The following is a 27,178-nucleotide window of genomic DNA, read 5'->3' on the forward strand; positions in this document are numbered from 1 at the left end:
TTAAGTAGTTAGTCTTTCACAAATAGTGATGTCAGACAAGGCAGAAAATGCAATAACTAGGAGTAGAAATGAAAGATGTGAGATTAGAGAATTTAACGAAGTTTCTACAGCTATCACAATCACAATCACAATCAAATCAAATAGTAACTAGTGTTGTGGGTTGCAAAGTTTAATATATTGTAAACACAATTGGTTTTAAGAATACCAGATTCAAGTTAGATCCTTGAACTTCGGAATCAAATTAAAAGATATAAAATAGAAACGAATACTATCTATTCAAAATCTTTCATAAAAGTTTGGCTTTACACCACAAATTTCATTGTAACGCTCCCGATGATTCCTCTAATCAGAAGTCTTGAATTCGAGCGGGGTCAAGAGTAGCCTCCTTGCTTTCGTCGCGGATGATGAATCATGCCGGCTTCAAATAGTAGTCACACTGACAGATATATCCTTAATTAAGTCGAAAAATAAAACATGTGTTACGCCAATTATAATTATGAGTCGAAGGAAGGAAAGGAGCCGTAGTCTTGTGTTTGAATCATTAAAGGTGCCACTCGAACAATGATACTTTCTCAAACTGAAAGTGCAGTTGCTGTCGCCAATTGAAACAGATTCAGCTTAGTGGCGATTTGAAACATTTGGGAACCTTTTCTTTTTGTTTTGGTTGAGAAAATAACACTATGTCGATGTGAAAAATATTTATCCGAAATGGCCTTTTTATACATTATTATACACTTTTATATAAGGTTGATACATTATCTACAGTAAGCGTATAATGTTGTATATCGTATGTATAAAGACTGTTGAAAAGAAAAGTTAGCAATGCGAATGTAAATTAAAAATATGACTACGTGGATATAATATTTTATGTTGGATTGTATATTATTGAAACTATCCCTTTTTTCTTTTGGGGGGAGTGGGGCGGAGGAGAGATCGAACAAAAAGAAGCCAGCAAAAATTTAAGCGAATGTTTGAAGAGCAAAAAGTAAAAATTCCAATCTTCTTTTACCTCCTTTACTACTAAAAGCTAAGACATAATAGCAGAAAAGCGGAATTATAGGTGTGCAAAACAGCAAATTATATAAAAAAGAGAGAAATGGAAATGCAGAAGCAGTTTGCTCTTGCATTAATCATATGGTTGACTGGATGGAACTTTGAAAACCTTCACCCAATAAACAGCACTTGGAAATTACAAGTACACATTATACAACCAAATCGTCTCAACTCCCAAGTTAATGAAGTTCTAGCAGAGTCAAAGAGCAACTTAAGTGCGGCGTAGCTAAAAATATACAAATTCAACCAAAAGGATCTAAGACCAACCGAATTTGTAGTCGAGAACGTATACAAGTACAAGAGAGAAGGGATAAAGTAGAAAAGCTAGAAAAGAAGTCCACAGGGGAAATGTTCTACGGACGCTTGCAAAGACCCCCATGACAACACAAACAATTAGAATAACCAGTACTTCAGACGAGAAATCCCATGTCAATCCTCTGATGTAGACGAGAGCAAGGAAGACGGATAGACAAAGGAGATTGTTCATAGTCACTGCTCCATATAACTGCAAGGTACCATCACAGATGTTATCAATACTAGAATTGTATCAGTTATACAAGAGATCAAACCGCTCAAACCTAAATTATTGATTATTGAAACAAAAGAGATTGAAATAGAGCGAAATGTATATTGAGGGTTAATATGAGTTCTTTCCTAAATAGCTGGGATTAAGATGTAATTATCGCTTGTTCTTATATCAAGTGGATCCTACAACGGTTCATGTCAAACAAATTTGTAAAAGGATGAAATGCAACTATAAGCAAGTTAATAGCAAATTTGTGCTAGTAGAAAAGAGGCGAGGAGTTTGTAGCGAAGGTTCATAAGTTTTCATCTGGTAACACACCAAAAACAAGAGACAAGATTAATAATGGGATATCTATCCTTGGTCACTACCCAGTGTAATCCCACAATAGTGGGGTCTGGGGAGGGTAAGATGTACGCAGCCTTACCCCTACCTGGGTAGGGAGGCTGTTTCCGATTGACCCTCGGCAACCCTCCTCCTTTATCCAGGCTTGGGACCGGCAATGTGAGCGAGCTCACACAGGCGGAGTTAATGGGATATCTATCCTTATCTGATGTTTTACCAAAAGGGTCAGAGGAACAACCGTCCTACATCAAATCACCTCCAACCATTTACCTCTTCTTTATCTCATCCTGCATATAGAATGACCCTAAGGGATTTTACAAATTGGGAAACCTCGGATCAAGTCCGCCTTCTAATTTTCATTAATGATCTCCCAGGTTCATTGACGCAAGTAATGGGTAGAAAAAAAAACACAATTGGTACTACAAGACAGCACAAAAGCTTGCATTAGAAAACAAACCTCAGAAAATGTTAATGATGCAGATCTCAACTTTTTCCGGCTAGCAAAGATAATAGCCGACACTGCCTCACTGGAGTTGGTTGCCAATGGCAACACAATGAATGAGATGAAGAAAGACGGAATGCTTGTGGCACTTGAGAAATTATTGACAGCATCCACCAGGGGATCAGCAAACACAGCAGCAATGACAGTGCCCAGCAACAGCAATAGAACTGCCTTAATTGTAATTGATCTGGGATTCTCAACAGCCTCAACATTTTCGTCACTTTGATCCCCTAAGAAATAGTGTTCTCTCCTTGTTTCCTGCAAGCACATCTACATTTTATCACTATACTAGTTGAAATGAACTATCTAGAAGAGGTCATCAACACTCAACAAACCTCATGCAAATCACCGAGGTACTTCATTGTATCAGGACCAGCTTCAGGAGAAGGAACCTTGGAACCTCTGGCCTCATTAAGCCACTTTGAAACTCCGGCAATGAATTCAGACAGTTCAACTCGTTGATCATGAGAAGTATCGAAGTCTTTCATCAGCTTTTCTACAGCATCACACTCATTTAAATTTATCTCTTCAAGACGCATTCCTACTACCAGAGCTTTTAATTCACCGCGGGAAAGATATCCATCATCATTTTCATCAATTGCCTCGAATAGTCTGTCACACAATCCTTCATCACATTGATCAGCATTCTAAAAATAATCTATGCAGAAACTAGAAAGCAGTTCAAACTTACTTTTCTAGAACTTCTACATTTGGTGCTCCCTGGTCCGTGCAAAGCCTCCCCAATGCTCGCATTCTTAAACGTTTCAGAACTCCTGATATAACATGCTTATGTTTTATATAAGCCAGTCGTCTACTTTGTATCCAAGGCTGAAAGACCTGCATTAAACGATAAAGAGAAGTTCAGAACGACTTTGCTTCATAAAAAGAAGACAAGAAACAGCCTCATGATTCCAACTGTAAAATATTGAAACTATTTAACCGCCTAGTAAATGGGACAAGAAAGATTTATCTTCATTCGTTTCTTCTTTTTGGGAGAGGAAGAGGTGTAGAGTAGTCATCAGGTTGTCTTCTGACACAAGTTCAACTTGAACTCAGGTGGTTATAAGGAAATTATGTTATCCAGGCTATGCAGGGATAAAAACTACTCAGAGCACGGTCAATTATGGGGCAACGTTGTTATTGCCGATTTGAAAATTCAGTTCAAAACTGTAAAAAAAGATATTTATCTCCACAAAGTGCCGGCAAGGCAGATCTCTGCAGATGATATCTAGCAGTTTGAAAGAAAAAGAGATTACCCACAGTGAACAAAAGAGAAAAACACATGGGAAATGTCAACCGTACCTGATAGACGCAATAAGAAACAAGCAGTGTAAGTGAAATGATAAGAGCCATCAAGACAGCTAAATGTCTTCCTGAAGTTGAATGGAGGAGCTGTGGCAATTGGACAACAAGAAATGGAGTTACAGACACGGCCATTATCATTGCAGCATGGCTTGTCCAGATGTCAGTACTAACACCAGAACCTACATTGACAGATACTCACTGAGTAGAAGCATCTTGAAACACAAAATCTAACAAATACTAGCAGGAATATCACTTGCACAAGCACAAGTTACTGATGCTGTAAACTGTATGGAAATAATACGGCAAAGCACCAACAAATTTCACGGACCAGTTAAGTAAATTGGAACAAGTATGCTGTCATCAAAGATATTTCGAGCCCCAAATTTTTGGTCTTCACCGCTCCCCTAGTGGCCATGAGAGCCAGGTGCTATGAGCTAAATATTTATATTTAGTCCGTGTAATATTATTATTAGTAATCATATGGTAGACAAATTTTTCTGAGATCCCACACTGCATTCCGCCACACACGTGTAACCAACGAACTCTCTCGACAAAGATCATATTCTAATCTTAACTATTGGAGATCAGCATTTCTACAAGAAAACGAGCTCGAGTTCTTTGTCTTGCCTTAGAGTCCAGAATCCTTTAAAAAAATCCTTTCACACATCCTCCTTATGTCCCTATGATTTCAAAGACGAGAGTAGATTTAATATATACAAAGGCACAGGCAGAACGAATAGCAGAAAGTGGTATATGGCAATATATTGCAGAAAAGACAAAAAGAGGAAATAACAAGAAGGAACTTGTACATGATCCTGTGCACATATTCTAAGAGATAAGTGGCAAACCAGTCAAGCTGAATCCTTTAGTGTCTTTCATGTCTACAGCAACAGAATTTTGTATGTCACACTTGCCAACAATGCAACAGGTACCCCAAATAACAGTAATAAGCATAACAGTTGACCCGGCTAATAAGCCCATTCCGACGGAGACCTGGCTCTGAGCAGCTGCAGTACTTCCAGATATCCCCGATACTGAAACAATGAAGTTCAAAGAAATGAGAAATTTGTGAAAGTACATCATGGCTTGTACTATATGGTTTCAATTCAAATGATATAGCAGGCATCCAGGTTAACATTTTTTTAATGACCAATAAATTCACGAGGGCCAGTGGCGAACGGTTCATAACTCAATGGATAATGGGCCCGCCCCTTTACTCTTCTCCACCTAATACCAGGCTCTTGCTAGATGTCTTATGGATCTGTATAGTTGGGTTTATTTGTCTCCTATAGACTCCTCAGCCAACTTTTTGAACTTTGCTAGCTCCTTAAACTTAACTTGATAGTTGTAATGGAGCTACTTAGTTACTTATTGCTCACTCTTCTGTAACTACTTGCATCACCTTTTTTAACTTTGTTAGCTCCAAGGCCTCAGATTGAAAATTGTAATGGAGCAGCTTAGTTACTTTGCTCACTCTTTTGTAACTACTTGCATCTTCTTGATGCCAGAAATGGAACCATTTACTTCATCAACAAAACAAGGCTCTTGTTTGCAGCCAGGTACAAAGCTATAACGTGCGCATAACCCACACATCAAAAACTTCGCTCTTACTACTAGGCCAAAGTTACAGAATTAGCTGTTGCAAACTAGGGGACAAAGTGAAATTTACTCATAGTAAAAACTCTTATGCACTATTTCTTAATCAAGTATGATTGCATCAATCCTCTTATCCCTTAATATCAGTTGGCATATTAGATCTTGAACATGAGTGAGAAGTGATTCTTACTCATTATTAAGTTATTTTCACTTCATTGTTTCCCCACAAGATCAAGGACTCATGTTATAAGGTTTGAACAGTGCTTCGGCGCATACGGATCCTAAGGACTGGCTTAATTTTTTATCAAAGCTTGAACTCTGGTAGATAAAGGCCTAAAACTACTTTATTGTAGGTTCTAAGGTGGTAAATAACTGATATTGACAAACAAGTGCATGCCAATATTTCTCTCCATCAGTTTGCAGCCTAAAAGCTGGTCTAGGATGTTAAGCGCTATGGGTAATGATTAGATAACTTTGAGCTAAATAATTATACTACATAAAATTATAATGCTAACAACAAAACTCATAGAGGTAACTGCAAAGTGCTATTTGGCTCAAACCACGTATTCAATTGCAAAATTTAACATCAGACTTCTATTTTCCAAAAATTATTACCCGGTAATTATTACTCGAAAGGTTAAAAAGAAAATCGGATCTCAATTCCGTCTCTTGTAAATAAGAAAAAACCCTCTCGTGGTGATTCATTTCCTTTAAGCCGTTAAACGTCCTCAAAGCTCAAAAGATTAAAAAAAAAAAAAAAAAACTAAAAAAAAAATAGGAGCATCAAAACAAAAAACAAAAAAAAGTAAAACAAACTGATTAACTGCACTGATAGTGTAATGAAGTTTTATAAGTTAATTAGTGAACCAAATGAGAGATGAATAATCGTACCGAGAATGAGCATAGCATCAGGAAGAGCACCAAGCACAGGAAGGAATAGTCCACCGATAAGACCTGGCCCTAAAATCTCCAGCAGCAGTTCACTACCAGAAGACAGATAGGTAGCAGCAAGGAACATAAGGTAACCATAGACTAAAATGAGAAAAACATTTCCGAGAGCAGTTTTAGTGCAAGGCAGAAATCCATAACTCTGTTCACAACTCTCCTCGGCGCCAGCATAACTCCGGTCCAGCCGGAGAACTTCTGAGTCCCGACCGATCCCTGCTGGAAAAAATAATTCAAACTTGTAGGAAATCAAAATTGTTAGGATTTGATATTTTAATTCATGTCTAATGAGGTCCTATAGTCAAATTTATTTAGGAATAAATTTTCCTGTTTCTAGTTAATGTAGGTTTTCTACTACTCCCTCCATCTCATTTATGTGATACTTTTCGTTTTTTGAGAGTCAAATTGACTTAAACTTCAATATCTTAAGGGCCTGTTGGGACATAAGTGATTTGAAATCATGTTGATTTGAAGTTGAAAACTTGAAATTTTATTTGGATTTTGTTGTTATTGTTGTTATTGACATGCAATTTGGATTTTCTTATGTTAGTATTTTTTCTCATAAACATGAAAACCCCACAATTCGTCAAAAATATCAAACTTCCCTACTCTTTTACAATCTTACTAAAGGAGCAAAGGAGTAAACCACAGTTCATCAACAAGGTAACGGTATATACTATAAATCACATATGTCCATGTTTCTTTTATAAATAAATATTTGCAATTACATGTTATTACAAATTTTCAAATACACATAACTTGACAAAGATTCATTTGTCCAAAAAATCAATAATAATTGTAATTAGCTATTCTTTAATACTATAATCCTTCCATATGGTATGGACAATTTTTTTGAGCCAAGCATGAATAATTTTTTGCAAAATTTAAAATGATGGATCTTTTTTAAAAAAATATATAAACATATCGGTCAAATTTTACATTTAAAAAAAAATGAAATCACAATTTGGAATCCTAACTCCTACTTTTTGGAGAATTTGGGATTTGAAGTTGAAGTTGAAAGTTTGTGAAGATTTCATAAAAATAACTATGCTCTCTCTGTCTCAACTTGGTGGTGACAAAATAAAAGTTCTATGTTGTTTGAATTTCGAAAAGTAAAAACTATCACATAAATTGAGACAAAGAGAGTATAGCTATTTTCAAAAGCATGGATCATTTAAAGAATTTATGACTCTATCAATCAAATATTTTCCTTACCGCTGTGAACTCCATCAGATATTAGACTACTGGACGAGTCGCTAATAAAGCGGCCGTAAACAGCACCAGAGAAGATCAGGATGATAAAGAAAGGGAGAAAAGTTTTTACAGACATTCTTGCTAATGGTGCTAAAGTATCTACACTACATCACTATAGTATACAATACTATATATCATTATTATTATTATGCACGAGATCTTGCTGTGTTTAGTGGGAGTTGGAGTCGGCTGCGCATTAATTTATTAATTTTCATTTGGTTTGAATCATTTTGTTTTTAATAAAGCGGTAAAGCAAGATGTGTCATCAGTAAGGAACGTGTGGAGCGTTCTTGAAAATAGGATTAGATACTTTGTTTCTTCACATGAAAAAGATGCAGAGATTCGGTCCTATAGTATTTAAAAATACCTTAAATTATGAAAGACACGTTTGAATAATAGTATAATACTCCCTCCGTCTCAATTTATGTAACACCGTTTAAATTTTGAGATTTAAATAAGTATTTTTTATCTAATTTTTCATATATTTATTAAATATTTTGAATTGTTAAATTTTATGACTTATAGCATTTTTCACGAAATTTCTAAATATGTAAATTTTATTTCAAAAACTTAAAGATTTAATGCTTGAACTTACAGTCAAAATTGAATTCTGTAACTCTCAAAATTCACAGATATATATATACTGTGAAACGTTTGATCTTGTAATCTTGTTTGGAGTATGATAGTAATAGGCGAATACATCAATATCCTCGTAAATTTGCCAATGAATTTTAGTTAGAGACTTAAATCACTATATATTTGGATTGAACACCTAAATATATGAATAGTATAAACTTTTCCTATTAAACTTTTCGAACTTAAATCCGAAAAGCTTTTGTACTCAAATATTAGGCGGATAAATTAAATATATAAAATATGTCACTTCCTTTAAAGTTTATTACTTTATTATACTTGATACGTATTGTTTAATTGGAAAAAAATCATATTTGCCCCTCTACTAATAAAAATAAATTATATTTACCCTCTGTTATACTTTCTCAACAAATATACCCTATGATCATTCTTTAAATTATATTTATCTCTTGTCTGTTAAAATTTCATTTTTAGCTTTAAAAAGTCAAGTGTCATGCTCTTATTTGCCAATCTAGCTAAACAATGAATCTTTCACCGTCCTTTTGGTCTCTTATGTTAAATAGAATAATCCCAAAAAAATATATCTGAAATTACCCCGAAGTGAATAAATGTGAAAGGAAAAATAATGACATTAAGATTGGTCTTACACTTTTACCCGTCAAACTCCATCACATTAATTGGAATGAATAGAATAGCATGTATAAATAAAACTAGTTTCTGGACACGTGCGTTGCACGTGTATCCCAATCTCGTTTGAATTTTTTTTTTTGTAATGACATAAATAAAACAAAAAAATGTGCAAGCTAAAATGATGAATTCTGTAAGTGATATGACTTCGAACAAAAATTGGTTAAATACATATGTATGTTTCGTGATTAAGTTATTTTGATGCTATAAGGTGCAAATATGTGAGATGATTATAACTGCCTTAATGTTTTTATATAAATGTTGTTCTTGGTGAATCTGTCTACATTTATCCAAAATAAAATTTAGAGACAAAAGGTTTTTGTTGACATTAAAATTCAAAAGAAAATCTGTCCTTCAAAAAAAAAAAAAGACTAATGCAGATATATGCAAGTCTTCATTTAAAAGTAAATATATCCCTGAAAGACCAATTAATCCACACAATTCATGTGTTTTTCTCTTCTATTTCACTTCAAGAAACTCATTTCCATTAGAGTTCATATTTGTATAAAGAGTTTCAATTCCAGGTGTCAGAACAAAACAATTCAAAAAAGAAGAGAACTACTTCGATTGAAAATCAGATTATTAGCCAAAACTACATAAGATACTATTGGAAGTCGTGACTCTTCACCGCTTGATGTTCCTTTGATACACATATTGAGATGTTTTTATGAATAGAATTGAATCGTGACTCTTCACCGCTACATATGCAATTGAAGAAAACGAAGAGTCATTGTATATACCACTATCAGTTTTCTTAGGCTAATTAATAAGTTTTATCACTATACTGATAAAATTTTGTGTTAACTGGAAAAAGTAACGGACATTAAAGAATTAGATTAATATCATTATTAAGTGTATTAATTAGTCCATTGAAACAGAAGTAGAATTTTGAATTAAAAAAATTAAAAAATGATCAGAAAGAGATAAGTGGGTATTTGGTTTGGTTGATCTTGTAAACCTACAAAATTGATAGAACAATAAAAGTAATCATCCGTGGAAGATAAAGAAACAAACAATTAAGGCTGGATAATTAAGGTAATTAAACTTAGAAAACTGGTGGAACAAAAGAAATAAAATTAATCAGGATGCTGGATTTCTTATTCACTCAGTAATTTAAATATTACTATTTAATCAGATCTTTAATTATGTTACCTTTATGTAATTAAAATATTACTATTTAATTAAATATTTTATTACATTTGAATTTACTGTAGGGGTAAAATTGTAATCTAACTTTGAAGGTAGGACCTTCCCACTTTTAGTATAATATGATACATAACATGTGTTCATGGTCTCAATGTATTGAGGTACAAACATACTCCCTCTGTTTCAATTTATATGAACTCATTTGACTGGACACGGAGTTTAAGAAAGAAGTGAAGATTTTTAAACTTTTGATATTAGATGAGTCACATATATTTTGTGTGGTTATAAATTATTTCATAAATATAAATTGTTTTCTAAATATATGAAGGAGTGATTTTTTTAGCACAGATTAATAAGAAAATAAATTTACATAAATTGAAAAAGATGGAATATTAAAGTTCTGTGTTCTGCCCCCACACCCATGATCTAAGTTGAGTTCACCTACGGCCAACTGCCCACATAGATATTCCGTCGCCGCCTCCAATCCGAAGAAAGAGACAGGTTTGGGAGTATTATACAATAATTTGTTTTTCTTAAATAATTTTTCTTACATTTAATACAGAAGTAATATTCTAAATCATAATCTTATTTAGATAAACATACACTACTTAATTTTTTTTTAACTCCAATATGTGTGAGCTCACTCATATTGTCAGTTCGAAGCCCGGATAAAAGAGGATTGTGGTCAGAGGCGGATGTAACACTATAACTTGGAGTTCAATTGAACCCCAAACTTTTAATATGGTGTACAGATTTATGTGTAAAAATTTATTAAATTTACACTAAATAATAGATATGAAGTCATAACCTTAAGAAATATAATGATTCAATACTAAAAAATTTAGAAGATTGAACCCCTAAAGTTAAAATCTTAGATCCGCCTCTGATTGTGATAGACTGACAGCAAGGTAAAACTTGTTAATTCATGATGAATCTTCGTGATAAAATAAGCATATATTGGAAAGTAAAAATTCATAAAATTGACCTCAACTTATTTGAGACTGAGGCATAAATTATTGTTGCTGTTTTTTATATTTGAAAATGTCAAACATCATATGATAGGGAAGAAGACTAAAATGACACTCATAGCACGGACCTTGCATTAATGAAGTAAATCGGATAAGTACAAGATGTCCAAAGAGGACCACAAAGAAACGGGGAAAATAAATTACAATAAGCTAAGTTAATTTAATCCGTTTGTTTGTTATGCCGATTTCTATATTTCAGTTGATTTTTCTTCATGCAAGTTAATCATATCGTTAGTGCCCATTTGGCCATGGATGGTATTTTTTTTTTCATGAATTTTATTTTTAAAAACTATTTGGACATAAAATTGTAACAATTTTTCCGAAATTCGGGAAACTCCAAAAAATTATTTTCACAAATTTTACTCCAAATCTCTCACAAAAATTTAAAAAACTACAATTTGTATTCATGTCCAAACACAACTCTAATTTTCAAAAACCATTTTCAACTTGAAAACAAATACAATACTACCTTTTTCAAATTTCACAATTCTTATGTCCAACCGCTTACTTACTTGTGGCTTGAAACAAAAAAGAAAAACATCCAGATTCATTGAGGACGTAGTCTAGAGGAGCATGACAGTAATAGAAAAAGGAACTTGGTTTCCCATTTTTACTAATTAGACAATTACCACAAATGAAACTATTGTCAAATAACTCATTGTTATTGCAATTGCTAGAAGTATTCCACGATAGTTCCATCTTTATATATACAACACCATAAAAACTACTACAACAGCATCATGGTAATGCATTTCTACTTACTGTGCAAGTGGTACCAATTTCATAGAACATTAGTTTCATCTTAGCACCGTATCTGCACTGGAATTGCCATCCTAATCTTTTGATCCGATACAAACGTAGTGTTTTTTACATTTTACATGCCCGTAACACCTTATGTACAAGCTAAGTCACTTTAGGAGGAACTACAGAAGCTAGCCTGAACGATGAGCATTTCACCTTTCTATAGGTTTTCCATTCTGCAAATCGTGGTTGTCTTCATTCACAGATAGTCCTGAGAAGTGAGACTTCAAACCGATCCAACACTGGTAATAGTCGTGATCCATAAATGGAGATTCAAGTGCCCATGGACATACTCGGGGTATTAAGCAAGACTCGAACATAAAAGCCATGGTATTAGCTATTTTATGTGGACCCGCTTCATTTCCAAGTGCAATGGTAGCCTGTCAATGGTTTATGGCAGCAGGGTCATTTGGTGAAACACAAAAAGTACTACATATATGTAACAACAAATTATGGTTATGACTCACAGGTCACAAGCGCGCAATTGAACTGGACGAATTGCGTTTTGCAAGAGAGTTTTTAGAAAAACTCTCCATTGGTAATTAATAATAGTAATTATTTTGAGATAATTGCACTTTTGGTCCTCAACTATTGGCACATTCTCATTGACCTGGTAATATTTGGCTAAGCACATTAAGCTTCTAACCAAAATGTGTGTATTTGGCTCTTTTATAAAAAAAATATTGATATTTAAACTATTTTTAGAATTACCCTCAAATGTGTATGGAGTAACAATACAATTCAACATATAACACATCAATAATTAAATAGTTTAGCAGTTAAGAACCCGTTACATTTGTGAAGATTCGGAAGTAGAAGGATCAAACGTCCAGATAATACTTGAGGTTAAATGTGCTTAATCAGAAATCTCAAGGACCAAAACAGTAAGTTGTTGACATTTGAGGAACTAAAAGGCAAATAGATCAGAAATTACCTCATATGTTTTGGTATCAGGACCATGAGGAGTCATGCAGCTATGAAGGCTCGCCCCGCCAGGGAGAAATCCATCAGCTTTTGCCTGAAACAAGTTTAACTGCATTAAAAATGTGTGAAATAACCCCAGAATTGTATACGACTTCAAGCAAGAGTGAGATAAATAACCTCGTATCCCCCATAGATTAGACCCATAAATTCGCTCATACAATTGCGATGATAATATGGAGGACGAAAAGTGTGTTCCGCAACCAACCAACGGGGAGGAAAAATGACAAAGTCGAGCAACGCCACACCAGGTTTATCCGTCGGTGCTGTCAAAACTGCATTGATTTATGAAACAAGAACAAATGTAACTAGCGACAATGATAAAATTTAAGAACAAGATTCACACAGATCAATGACAATTAATAGATGACAGAACATTGGTAATACTTGGAACCTATAGTAACTAAATAAAACTAACCAACCTGTGTTTATTGAAGGATCACTGTGGTCCATCAACACAGTATTGTAAGGGCAGAACTTGTTTAAATCATACTGCAAATTGAGGAAATATATTGCGTCAGGACTAAGAAGACAGACAGCATCGAGTTTCCATGTAGCAACGTAAATTAGAAAATCATATGGGGATAATTACATTTTTGGATTGCTCAAAAGAATAATAGCTAGCAAATGTAAAGGTTTTGTATATTAAGTATAGATATAACATATATTATACACAAATATACATACATACAATACACATAATCTGAGCATAGTTTTGTATATTTTGGCTAGCACCCGAAATTAGGCCAAAGGGCCAAAAATGAAAAAATCCCTAAAATATGAGCAAGGCAACCATATTATGAGAGATTGAAATATAGAGAAATACCCGCCTTATAAGGAACATAATTGCCATGCCAAGCGACCACATTAAAAGGAGAGAAGTCCTGCTTCGCAGTGAAGAGTTCACCTCCATACTTCTGCACAATAGTGTAACCTGGACGGGACCCATCTTCATACCAGGCAACAGGAACAAGAAAATCCCTCGGAGCAGCCAGGCCATTTGCGCCTAATTAAATACATGTTCAAATGCCATATTATCAGTAAATAATATCAGCTGTGTAAATAGCTATGTTCCTCGGACTCTTTAGAAATGTCGACGGGTGCGTGTCGGATTCTCCAAAAGTAGTGCATTTTTGGAGAATCCGACATGGGTGAAGCAACATTTTTGGAGAGTCCGAGCAACATAGCTAAATAATACTAAGTAGTTTTACACTTTCTAAAGCACCTATTGGCCCCAGATCAGGAAGTTGAAGATGAGTTCCGAAAATTTCAGCAACATAACCACGTGAAGGTCCGTCCGGAAGGTCAACAGCAAACCGAAATCCTTGAGGCAAAATCACTATTTCACCAAGACAAACTTGCAATCTTCCGCATTCAGTTGTAATCCACAACCCTACATGACGAAGAAAAGCAGAGTAATAAAGAGTTTCAAGGCACATGTCAACAAATTTGGCGCTGAATACGAGCAAACAGATGACACTTACTTCCTTTTTGAGGAACAATCAGAAAGTCACCATCAGCATTACAGAAGGCAGAGTTCTCCATTGATTTGTTGGCAGTATACCTGCATTTTCAACAAGGCTTATAAACAGACAAAATTATCACTTGATCTACTGAGCATCAGATCTAGTTGTAATTGCATTCAGACACAAAAAGGTAAGATACTATATTGTCATATATGCAGACCCCAAAAAAAGGATGATAATATATGCAGACCCCAAAAAAAGGATGATGGACATTCTTCATGTCAACCTACGATACTGATACCTAGTTCCTAATTTGGTACCTACAAATACCATCTGTAATAGGTGTTGTGCTAAGTTGATATTCCATACACGTCATTGACTATTCACAAGAGAAATTCATTGGGATTTTTTTCATTTTTGGCCCGTCGGCTAAAATTAATTATGGGTGCTAGCCAAAACATACAAAACCCATACACTGATTATGTGTATTATATGCATATTTATGGATATTTCATGTATATTATATGTATACTTAATATACAAAACATATACATTTACCGGCTATTATGTTGTGGAGCGGTCCAAAAATGTAATTATCCCAAATTTATTTTAGCAGATCACTTTGATTATTTCCTGTATTTTGATTATTCTATCTTATCTGTGTCGCTTTCGTTATTTGCATTTACATATCACTTTGAATTTTTTAGCCTTATCTGACCTCTTTTTATGCTTTTTATTGAGCCGAGGGTCTTTCAGAAACAGCCGTCCTACACCTTGATAGGAGTAAGGTCTGCGTACACTCTACCCTCCCCAGACCCCACGGTGTGGGATTCCACTGGGTTGTTGTTGTTGTTATTTTAGCAGATCACGGTCCATAATGTTAAGGAGACCCAATATACTCTCGGCTTAGAAAGCAAAAGCAACAGAATCAGAAGCCAATCCCTAAGAGTAGCTGCTTATATCCAGAGCATAACGAATGTCAATCTTAATGCTATAAATTCACCACAAAAAAAAAAAAAAAAAAAAAAAAAAACATAAGCAAGCAACAACTATGTGCACAACTCCATCAGAAGGACATAGTGCTCATAATAGTAGAGCAAGTTTGAAATACCAATTACATGTGAATAGCAAAACCATGTCGGAGATATGAGCTGCCAGCCCCGCATATAGTGTACAAACCGTCGACAAAATCAGTCGGTGTTTCTGGGATCTCCACAGGCTTCCACCGTAGTTGAGTTGGTGTAGCAGAACTGTTTGATTGGTTGAATTCACTCACAAGCTTTTCATGTCTTGGTATTCTTGGTCTAAATGGTTCGTGCGTAACCGATGGCTTAATACGATATAACCAACTGCACAAACAAAAAATTCTCTCAGTAACATTACCAATCTATCAATCAACTACACCTCAATCCTAAACGAGCATTAATGACTATACAAATCCTCAGTATCCATTAAAAAGAAAGAAAGAAAAAGTCCCATTTTAACTCTCTCCGTCCCAATTTATATAATACACTTTCCTTTTTAGTTGGTATAAAAGAAAATGACACATTTCTATATCTGGTAACACAAATATCTATAACCTGTTTTAGACCACAAGTTTCAAAAGTTCTCATTCATTCCTAAATTCCATGCCCAGTCAAACAACTCCACATAAATTGGGACGGAGGGCTGATATATTTCTATATGGAAGACTGTTCATTTTTGGAAATGGCTGAAGTCATTATTGGCATGTTGAAGTTAGGCAAGCAGTTTTCATTATGCGAAATCTTGGTGAAATATTGAAAAAACTTCAACCTTTTTTCTTTAATGAAATTCACATCCAATCCAAACAAGGTCTAATATCCAAACCCCCTATTCAACTTTAATCAATCTTGAACAAAGGGAGCAGTAACTTTTGAACTGATTTATTGTACTCTCACTAAAGGGTCACTTCCTGCTTAGTATCAATCTACTCAGTCTGTCTATATGTACTCTTTCTGTACATTTATGTAATACTTTTTGTCAATTAGGTATTGGGCCTAACTCACACCCCAAAAGCTAGCTCAAAAGGTGGATGATTGTCCAAGCTTTAATAAGGAGTCAAGTGTTCTCGTCCATTACCGATGTGGTATATTCTTTTCACTTTTTCCCTTTTAATCAATCCTAACAAGAAAAACATCTTTCCTTAATTAGTGTTACTATTAATTTAACTCAAACTTCCTATTTGACCTTAATGAATCCATACCTTATACGACAAGTCTCAAAAAAATATTTTTTCTATTTAAACTTTATCTAGTCAAACAGATTCACATGGACAAAGTTAATAGTAGGATTTTAGCTAGAGAGAAGTGAACTAACCTGCGTTGGTTAAGTTTGCGAGGTGAAGTAAAAGAAGTGCCAGAGATCTGTTCAGCATAAAGACCAAAAGGGCAAATAAGTGGACTATTTTGACCTTGGGGTAAAGCACCAGCTATAGCTTCAGATGAAAAATGATTTCCAAATCCTGTTTTGTAGTCCAAATTAGAAGGAATATTAGAAGTTTTGCTGCTATCTTTGCACTCCATGTTTTATTTTTTGGGGATAGACGCTGCTAGCTCCTTACAGTTGAATGATATTTATTTTTAGCTCTTGTTAAGACTTTTAAAGACAGTTCACATTTGTAAATTTGTGTCCGAAAGTATAATAGTCAGTAGGAAGGACGGAAGGGAGGCTGTGATGTCGTGGCACTATGATCCTTTGATAGAGGCGTGCTGTTTGAGGAACACACACATCCCCACACATTTTTGCGAGTTTCATACGGAACTGAGCTATCTCCTTTTATGTGATGTTGTTGATTGATTACAAAGTTTAAAATGCTATTTTGACATATATATTACTCAACGCCCTACAACCTTTGTCTGTGATGCTAACCACAACACCAGGCATCAACTATACTGTATCTACTTTCAAATTTTATGGCTGCTACAGTGATGTGTTGTTATGTATGTATATTAATATTTGATGTTTAGATCTCATTTAGCTGTTATAAATAAAAGTACGGAAACAATTATTTTTCTGTACTTTTTATGTTATAAACGAAAACAACTTGTTAATTTTAAAATTTTAATTGATTTTCATATCTCATTAATTAAAAAAAAATCAAAAGATTAATAAATTATTAATAAATTCATTACTAGTTGTATCATACCAATAAAGAATTAGAATCAAAGGAAGATAGCAAAGTTAAAGTTCTGCAAATATTCAGAGATATTGTCATACCAATTGTGTTAACTATATTGAGAATACATTAAATCGTAAGATTCAATTGTTTGCATATATTAAGAGGAGAAAAAATATGTTTCTCATAGTACTCTGATTTGGTCTTGCAGACATTTAAACTTAAAACAGACTAATTAAAGCTACCAAAATCAAGGAAATAAAAATAGGTGATTTTGAAAATTTTCAAGGCTAAATCAGATTACTATGAGAAATATATTTATTTCCTTTTAGATAATCGTACCTGAAATTTACTACATGCATGACATTAATGATGATTATCATAAATATTTTAATATTTTATTTTTATACATATATCTCTTACAATATAGTATTACACAATATTTGAGTATGACTGTTATAAAGACGTAATTTTACAAAGAGTGTACCGTTATAATGAATGTCACTGTTATTATAGGTAGAATGTTGTTATAGAGAAGTAAAATATAACATGAAAAATCGGTTCCAGAGAAAATCAAGTTGTTATAGTGAAATATTGTTATAATGAATGACAATTATATAGAGGTTTGATTGTATAAGTTCTTTCTATTCTTAAATAAATTTTAATCACCGGGTGAGCATATTTATTTGTATTAATGAGTAATATTTCCTTTTTATCGGAGTTTGGATTTATTGTTCGATATTTATCTCTATATATGTTTATAGGCAGAAAAATTTAGTCGTATAAAGTGTGAAGTATTAATCTGTTTTTGTTATTAATTTATAATGATGAAAAACAAATTCACCGCTCCGCTACCCCATAACTCATTCTCACTCCTTCTTCTTGTGCTATTATTTATTTTATCTTAATAAGTTTGATTACAATTCAAATTTTCTTAATAAAAAAATAGTTATCTTCATTGGCCGATTAAAATCTGGTCCAGTTGGTGCTAGGAATTGTGACAAGTCTTCTTCAAGTAACATCTGTTATTTGTTTCTATCACCGTCGTTGTTGCTCCTACATATGTCAATGCACAATTTCTGTATTTTAGGTTATTATTCATATCTATATTTTAATCCACCAGCTTCAGTGACAGCCTGGTCAGCCGCCGTCTACAAAGCTGCTGGGTGAAATCCATTGCGAAATTTTTTAGTAATACTTAGGCACCTTCAATATTTAGCTTATGGAGCCTTTGAAAAGGTTCCTTCTTGAAATCATCTTAAGTAACCCAAGGCATATAAGAAGAAATAAGTAGTGCCAATATTAATCTTCCTTCAAGAAAGAAAATATATGATAAGAAATGCTATAATGTTGTCTTTTTGAATAAATTAACTTTCAAGTCAATTTTGAATAAACAAGTACTTATATGTTGTTGTCTGCATTTTCTACTAGCTCCTTTTATTTTATTTATACTAGTTTATCGGCATGTGCGTTACACGTGTATGCCAAGAAATTTCGAGGCTTTTTTTATAAAATATTTGTTTTAAGCCCTCCCATTATATTGAGATGCACGAGCTCTAAATAAGCTTATGTTGTCGACTCAAGATCCTCTCCATTTCTGGTGCCTAAAAAATATAAAGGTTTAGCCCTCACTTCCAAGTTCAAGCACAAGGTTTACTTCCTTAATGAGATGAAAACAACTTCATCACTCCACTACTCGATAACCATTCTATGTCTCACTTCTTCCTCTTCTTGTGCTATTATATATTTGTTTCTCTTAAAAATCAATATTACAACTTAAACTTTCTTAATCAAGAAATAGTTATTTTTATTGGCCGATTAAAATATGGTTTAGCTCGTGCTAGAAATCGCGACAAATCTTCTTTAGATAACATTCGTGATCTATTTCTGTCACCGTTATTGTCGCACCTACACATGCCAATACATAATTCCTATAGCTCAAACTATCAAAAAAAAAAAAAATACATCCATCATTTTCGTCCACCAGCTCCAGTGGCGGTATGGTCATTTGCCTTCTATGAGCTGCTGGACGAAATCCACCGAGAAAAACTTTCAAGAGTACTTAGGCACCTTCAATTAGCTTATGGGGCCTTTAAAAAGGTTCGTTCTTCAAATTATCATAAGCAACCAAAGGCGTATGTCATGACCCAAACCTGATCCTGGTGTAACATGCATCCGATGTCATGAACAACGCCGGAAGCACCTCATAAAATCAATAGATTCTAATCTATTTTGATAATATTTTAACATTTATTTAAAACAGTCATCTATGGGTAACTGAAAGCCTACTCATACTTATAAAAATCAGCGGAAGTTTAATAAGAATAAGATGTCGTAAAATGTGGCAAACGCAAGTCAAACGAGACTTCAACAATATACCCTCAACACATCATCTAATTATGGAGCTTCTAAGAAAATAAACAGAGTCTAACTCATCGGGACACAACCCTGAAACTAAAATAATAAAATTAGATAGATGAGGTGTCCCACGAACAAGGGTGTGGGCTCACCAATAAGTCTGGAAAGCAGCAAGTTCTCCTACTTCGTACGCGTATTACGAACCTGCTCTTCTTCGATACCTAACATACCATAAAAACACAATGGTATTCCTGAGTACTGTTCACTCAATGAGTGTCTCCGGGACAATAGTTATATAGCAAAATATGCACGTAATAAGTGTAATGGAAAACAGTACTGAGAAAAAGTTCAAAACAAATAATAACATCTCATGAATACCCAGTATAGGTTAATGATGCAGAAGTAATCAATTTGAATCCTTAAGTCGTTCTCGTTACATTAAGCCTTCCAAGAACAGTTCGAAATCCAAAGATAGAGTAAGCCAGTAACCTTAGTAACATCACTAGTAAAAGCCAATAACACAGGAATATTTCGATTTGAACTTATTATACCATTTATCATGTTAAGTCGTCTCATTCATGATTTCAAGATCATCAACAAGCCACTCACAGGTAACCAAACTATGACACATGTCAATACAGGCCCAAATCAACATAACGAAGGGATGGTCACGTAAGGCAACTCATGACGGCTACCCTTCCTCTCGAATAGCTAGGCAAAGACCACACCAGGGCTATCAACCCTCGATGGCCACTCTTCCTCCCGAATGGCTAGGCATGAACCACACCAGGGCTAACGACCCTCGAGGGTCACTCTTCCTCCCGAATGGCTCAACAAATGCTAATAGGATCCATAGTGACTATCCTTCCTCCCAAGTTGCTAGGCCAAACACAAACAATAAAAATCATGGCATAGTAGCTGAATCACAAGTCATGGCTTGGAAGTCGAATCTCAAATCATGACATAAAAGCCGAATCACAAGTCATAACATGACAGCCAAATTTTTCATTATGAATTGTGTTCATTATCTCGTTAATAGGGTAGATTAAGTCATTTATCAGTTTAGAAACCATGTTCAATCATTAGTCCACTTTTAACTCACCAAAATCAGTTCATAGGGCAAAACACATTAAGACCCATGCTTTAGAAACCAAGTTCAATCATCACATAATAGGGGAAAATCATGTTTAAATATTATCATTTTATAAGTCAATTCGATCATCCTATAGTAGGGGAAAAACAGTTCGAACATCATCTCTTTTAAAACCAAGTTAAGTCATCCCTTGGGGTAAAGCATGTTCAAGCTTGAGGCTTTATAATTTAGTTTCAGTCATCCATTCATAGGAAAATCATGAATACATATAGATAATATAATACACATAAGGTTCAATGCGGGTTTGTCCCTCGCGCACACGAATGTGTAACGACCCTCCCGGTTGTTATGAAAAATGTAGGATCACCCCACCAAATAGAATCTTCCCAAGGGTAGAACGAGCTAATAGAAACTCAATTTTATAAGTGTAAGAACTAAAAACTTGACTTATTTATGATTGTTGTTTGATTTTGTTGAGTCCATCGGGGGGAGTGACGGAGGAAATTAGAACTCTGTTGGGAATTCTGAGGCCACGGGTGGATTCGTAGGGTGTTTTTATGTCTATGTGCATGTTTGTTTGTGTTTGTGAGGCCTCGGATGAAATGTTGGGTGGTGGAGTTGAAAAACTGTGAAATTAGCGAGCTTACTGGTCCAGGGGTACCGTTGCGGCGGAAGTAGCACCGCTATGGTGGGACCGTTGTAGCAGCCAATTTTCTGCCGCAATCGGTCTGTCGATGTCTCGGTGTCCGCTATGGGGGGCAAGGAACCGCTATAGCGGGATCAGGCCCGCCATGGTGGAGGTGAGTCCCCTTTTGGTCCGTTATAGCGGGCACTTGGCTGCTTTAGTGAGACCGCTGCAACGGTGAATTGACCGCCGTAGTGGTCCATAAGAGCAGAATTTCGAGTTTTTAACACTTAGTTCCGAATTCTTTATTCATAAAACTCCAAAACAGTTCCCCACAAGCACCTAGGGCTAATTTCCAAGCTAGGGCAAGAATATTATTGAGAGGTAAGTCTCATCCATCCCTTTCAATCATCACGTTATCATCTTCATGATTATCATCCCTTTTATGGATCTTCAATGGTGAAATAGGAATAGTAACCCTAGAACCTAATAGACATTCTATAACTGATGGGTTATGATTGTTACCACTTATTTATCATCTAATGGCTTGGGTTAACTCCTCTTAATCAAGAATTGAACCATTAGAGTCATGAACTAAGTAAATTGAGACTTAGGGTTTCATAAAAATGGTAGCTTGACCATGGAAACTGCTTGTAATTAATGTGTTGATTAAATATTATTATAGATTGATGATTGGTGGTTACTAAGGCCATAGTTAGGTTGTTTTACACCTAGAAATCATTCACCCGTGGAAATGGAGTTAAAAGTAAGGGTGTCTTGAATTGATTTTGTGACTAGAGTAAGTATGACTCATTGATCATTCTAATTCCTAGACTTTGAGCATTCTGAGGATTTATGAAAGGGAAAAGCTGTAGCAGAGTGATTCGCGTTGTCCCAGCTCTACATTTGAGGTAGGTTACGGTCTACTTGAGTTAGACTTTGATTAGTTGATTGTATGTGTTGTGAATTTGATAGAAGAAAGCATGTCTAGTCTTCAAACATGATGTGTGTGTGGTTGAACTCCTATATGTAATTGATTGAGTGACTGTGTAGGCTTCGTGCCACTATTTATTATGTTGAACCTACAGTTTGAAGTTGTTGTGGTGAGAAGTTAATATGATCTTCTCGGTGAAATTGTGACATAAAATGATAATTCGAGTATTGAAAACAAGAGGATGAGATATGCTATTGTATATATGCATGAAAAGGCACAAATGTGACCTAGATTATGGGCTCGTGGTCCGAGGTTCGTTCCGAAAATGAGTGGTACATGATGTGGACCGCGTCTGAAGTTCTTTCCGGAGTAGAGAAATTATGGCTCGTGTCCGATGAGTATCCGAAACAAGTGGTACATGGACACCATGGGTCCCCTGCAGGTCATGACTACTAAGAAATTACATCAGTTAGCATGTGTGTACAGCGAGTTTATGGTTGTTGTTGGTGGACTTGTTCCCGTTTGTTGTTTCTGTTGATTTGATTTTGGATATCTTTGGATGACTTGATTCGTAATATCCCTTGTTGCCTTATTGTTGGGTTATTGATTTCGTGTTGTTGGCTGACTTGTCTATTTTATTTATTTTATGATGTATGCATGATACTAATCTTAGTCGGCCTATGATATCTACCGGTACATAATGTTTGTACTGATACTACCTTGCTGCATTCTTTTGAATGTAGATTGTGATCCAGAGAGTACTACCCGACCTCATATCTAGTGTTGAGGCCACTTGCTGTCAGATTTAGGGTGAGCTTCTATCCATGCCAGGCCGCCCGAAGATCTTCTTCTATGATGTCTATTTATATTTCGGACATTGTATTTATTTAGACAGATTACATTCCTTAGACATGGTTTAGATTAGAGTCCTTGTACGGTGACTTTCGGATTTTAGGGCTTGTAATAGTTAGGACTTCCGCATTTACTTCATTATTTTATGGCATGACTTAATTTTGATTATCTTGTGCTTTAATGGTTAATAACTGATTGAAACGGTTAACATAAAAACGGACTTGAATGAATAGATGACTTATATGTTGGTTCACCCACTAGGAGTTAGTGTGGGTGTCAGTCATGGCGGGTTGGGTCGTGACAGAACACTTGCCAAAGAAACCATTTTTCAAGGTTGAAAAGTATGTTAAAAAAGATACATACCTCGATTCCCGCTATAACGCTACCAAATGTTTTTTCCAAGGTTCAACAATCACTCTACAATGATTAATAATGATAAAGTTCAGAACTTTAACCAAATTCCAAGAGTTCCTACCCTTATTGAAAAACTAGGGCTCTTTCATCCCAAAAACGTGTGCTTAAATCCCCCATGATCACCCATGGATTCTTATTGTTTCTAATACCATACACTAGTCATAATCCTCTAAATAATCTCATTAAGGATCAAAGAACATACCTTTAAGAAAATTCCCAAAGTCTCCTTCAATTACGCTTTCTTCGGTTTTTAAGAATCTATGGTTTTAAAGGATGAACTAGTGTTAATTTGATGTTAGATTGATGTAGTACTGATAGGAATTTATCAATAACTCACTTAGAGGTTTTGGAGAAGCTTTAGGGTTGTTTTCTCTCAAAAAGTCGGCCAAAACGAAGTGGGGAAGAGTTATAACGAAGTTTTAAACTTATAGGGTTCGAAACCAGAAAAATGGGGTCGTACGGCACTTGTTCGTCGCATCCCCATCGCGCGTCACAGGTGGTGCACAAGGCAAAAAAAATTATAGAGATGAATTTCTTGCGCCACCCATGTGACCCACGAGTGTCGCGACGACCAACAGTGTTCAGCAAAGTAGGCGTAACTCCTCGCACAGAGCTCCGTTTGAGCTCCACCATATATGGTTGGAAGGTATTTCAAAATCTACAACTTTCATGTTTTAAGTTTTCTCAAATTCTCAATGGATTTTCACATAATTAGGCTGGAAGTCAGACCTACCGTAAACTTAGTCGATTCTATCAAATCTTATACACCTCACTGTTCTTCTTGACCTTAAAGTTATTATTTCCACCCAAACTTATCCGGATAGGACTTCATATGAACAAAATGTCACATTAATACTCATTTAATACATTCACACCTAACCCAAATTTATGGAGTGTTACAGCGTATAAAAAGAAATAAATATTGGTAATATTAGTCTTCTTTCAACAAAGAAAACATATGATAAGAAATGTTATAATGTTGCTTTTTGATAAAACTAACTATCAAATCAATCTTGAATAAACAATTATTAGAAGAAATAAGTACTGCTAATATTAATCTTTTTCAAGAAAGAAAATATATATATGTAATGCGAAATGCTACAATGATGTATTTTTTATTAAATTAACTGTCAAATCAATCTTGAATAAACACGGATTTAAATGTAGTTATCTACATTTTTTACTAGCTCCTTCTGTTTTATTTATTACTACATGATCGGCACATGCTTTGCACATGTATGCCAAGGAATTTTGAGGCCTCATTTTCGCTATTTGTTTTAGGCCCTCCCATTATATTGAGATGCATTATATTATTGTAATATGCTAAATTATATTCAAGCTAAAGACTATTAGTACTACCTTTAATAGCTTATTAATTATCTCCCTAACTAACCGTAAAATATTGTTTGATTACTAAGCAGATGACAACAAACGTAAAAAAACTTCCTTTAGTGCCCCTCCGCTCTTCCTTTATATTGAGATGCATGAGCTTAACATAGTGATACTTGATGTCGAACACCTGACCAAACATGCTATTAAACTCAAATCATCTATAAATGACATAATCTTTTTCTCAAGATTCTCTCCTTTCTGGTGCCTATAAATATTAGGGGTTGGCCCTCACTTCTAAGTTCAAGCACGACTTTTTATTCCTTAGTGAGATGAAAAAAAAATTCACCACTCCGCTACTCGAGCTCCTTCTTCTTGTACTATTACTTCTTTATCTTAATAATCTATTAATCAAGAAATAGTTATCTTTAATGGGAAAACAAAATATGATTCAGTTCATGGTAGAAATTGCGATAATCTTCGTCACATGATGTATGTGATATGTTTCTGTCACCGTTATTGTCGCACCTAAATATGTCAATATATTAATTCCTATATCTCAAACTATCATAAATTTTTACATCTATCATTTTCGTCCACCAGATAGAGGCTCAGCAGCGGTCTGGTCATCTGTTTTTACGGAGTTGCTGGATGAAATCCACCGCGAAAAAATTCAGGATAACTTAGGCACCTTCAATTAGCTTATGTTGCCTTTAAAAAGGTTCATTCTTCAAATCATCATAAGCAACCAAAGGCGTATAAGAAGAAATAAATATTGCTAATTTAATCTTTTTTTCAAGATAGAAAATATATGATGATAAATGTTATAATGTTGTCTTTTTGATAAAACTAACTGTCAAATCAGTTTTGAATAAACACATATTTAAATGTAGTTATATGCGTTTTTTACTAGCTCCTTCCATTTTATTTATTACTACATTTGTATACATAACAAAATAAAGTGCGACACGTGGCATGATGGGAATGGGACATGTGGTAGTTGGAGTTAAAATGGTGCTTAGTCATTTTGTTTGGTTGGAACAAGAAGTCCGGAATAAACCCGGAGCAACCCTTCTGGACTAGTTGGTTCGGGTCCTTTATGGAAGATGAACGTTATATAACCGGTCTAGATTCGTAGCAAACGTTACAATTAAAGTAGCATTTATTGTCTATTATTACCCATTATTAGGCTAGATTTACAGCTCAAAGCTGATGATTATCGACTATAAAAGAAGCCTAATAGCTCACTGCAAGAGGCATCGAAATATGACTTATTACACTTATTTATGTAATCCAGTCTTTATAATTTTCATATTTTTATTATTCTTTTGCTCCAGATTAACACTTATTCATCAAAGGCTGAAGCATGCAAGTGCTCCACTGAAGGAAAACTTAACAAAGAATTCTCTCCGAGGATCATACAAGCCTAGGCTCAATTATTTCATTTCTGCTTTTATATCGACTTATTGACTTGATTTCCTTACTTGTTATCAACTATTTGTTCATTATTTATAACAAATCAATTCATGTATCCTTTAAATTACAAAAACAATTAACTATACTCTTTTTAGGGTAAACAGTTTGGCACCCACCGTGGGGCTAAGGATAATAGTGGTGTTATTTTGTTGTTCTAATTACGTTACTTATCACTTTCAAATCTTTGCTACCAGGTAATCTAGAATTGTGACAAACACTGGAAATCAAGCTAACGGGGAGTTGGACAATGTCAATGCGCAAGAAAGGGATCCGGTAACAGGAGAAGTCAGGACGAGGAATGATCAAACCCAGATTTCCCCTCGTAGATCCAAGCATACGGGAAATGATTTGACTCCTAATGATGAACATAAAGAAGAAGTGGCGGCTGCAAATCTAGGGCTAGCGAAGATCCTGGATTTGCTGGAAAGCATCAAAAAGCTATTGTTGACTTACAAGCAGGGAGGAATAATGCTGGAACAAACCTACCAAATATGAATGCGGAGCATGGAGAAAGTAGCGGTGATACCCAAGGTGGCAAAACGATACCGGATGTTATGCAGTACCTAGAGGCCCTTTCCAGTCGGCTAGAAAAGATTGAGAAAGATTTAAACAGTCAATTGGATCGGAACGAAAAAGAATTTAAGGCGTTCCATTTATGGATAGACCAGATTCCAGGAGCCCCACCAGTATTGAAGGGACCAATTTAGAAGAGATATGTTCAGTTGCCATTCCCGC

General features: G+C 34.9%; 2 protein-coding genes across 2 annotated transcripts; both read right to left on the minus strand.

Annotated features, from left to right (window-relative positions):
* Window positions 1-1,095: 1,095 nt before the first annotated feature.
* Window positions 1,096-7,742, minus strand: LOC132636446 (sodium/calcium exchanger NCL-like). The gene is made up of 8 exons (XM_060353312.1): window positions 7,485-7,742; window positions 6,216-6,485; window positions 4,577-4,762; window positions 3,726-3,907; window positions 3,115-3,260; window positions 2,759-3,035; window positions 2,379-2,681; window positions 1,096-1,558 (listed from the first exon to the last, which is right to left on the minus strand). Exons 1-8 carry the CDS (start codon window positions 7,597-7,599, stop codon window positions 1,310-1,312), a joined length of 1,728 nt encoding a protein of 575 aa, XP_060209295.1. The 5' UTR covers window positions 7,600-7,742; the 3' UTR covers window positions 1,096-1,309.
* A 3,877-nt stretch (window positions 7,743-11,619) lies between these two features.
* On the minus strand, window positions 11,620-16,968 carry LOC132636447 (homogentisate 1,2-dioxygenase). Its single transcript, XM_060353313.1, is given in 10 exon segments — window positions 11,620-11,949; window positions 11,952-12,159; window positions 12,714-12,797; window positions 12,881-13,035; window positions 13,183-13,252; window positions 13,591-13,766; window positions 13,986-14,153; window positions 14,245-14,324; window positions 15,345-15,575; window positions 16,564-16,968. Coding segments are annotated over 10 exon segments (1,446 nt in total). The 5' UTR covers window positions 16,770-16,968; the 3' UTR covers window positions 11,620-11,881.
* Window positions 16,969-27,178: the final 10,210 nt, after the last annotated feature.

This window comes from Lycium barbarum, chromosome 4 (assembly GCF_019175385.1).
Source record: "Lycium barbarum isolate Lr01 chromosome 4, ASM1917538v2, whole genome shotgun sequence".
NCBI classification, from domain to species: Eukaryota; Viridiplantae; Streptophyta; class Magnoliopsida; order Solanales; family Solanaceae; genus Lycium; species Lycium barbarum.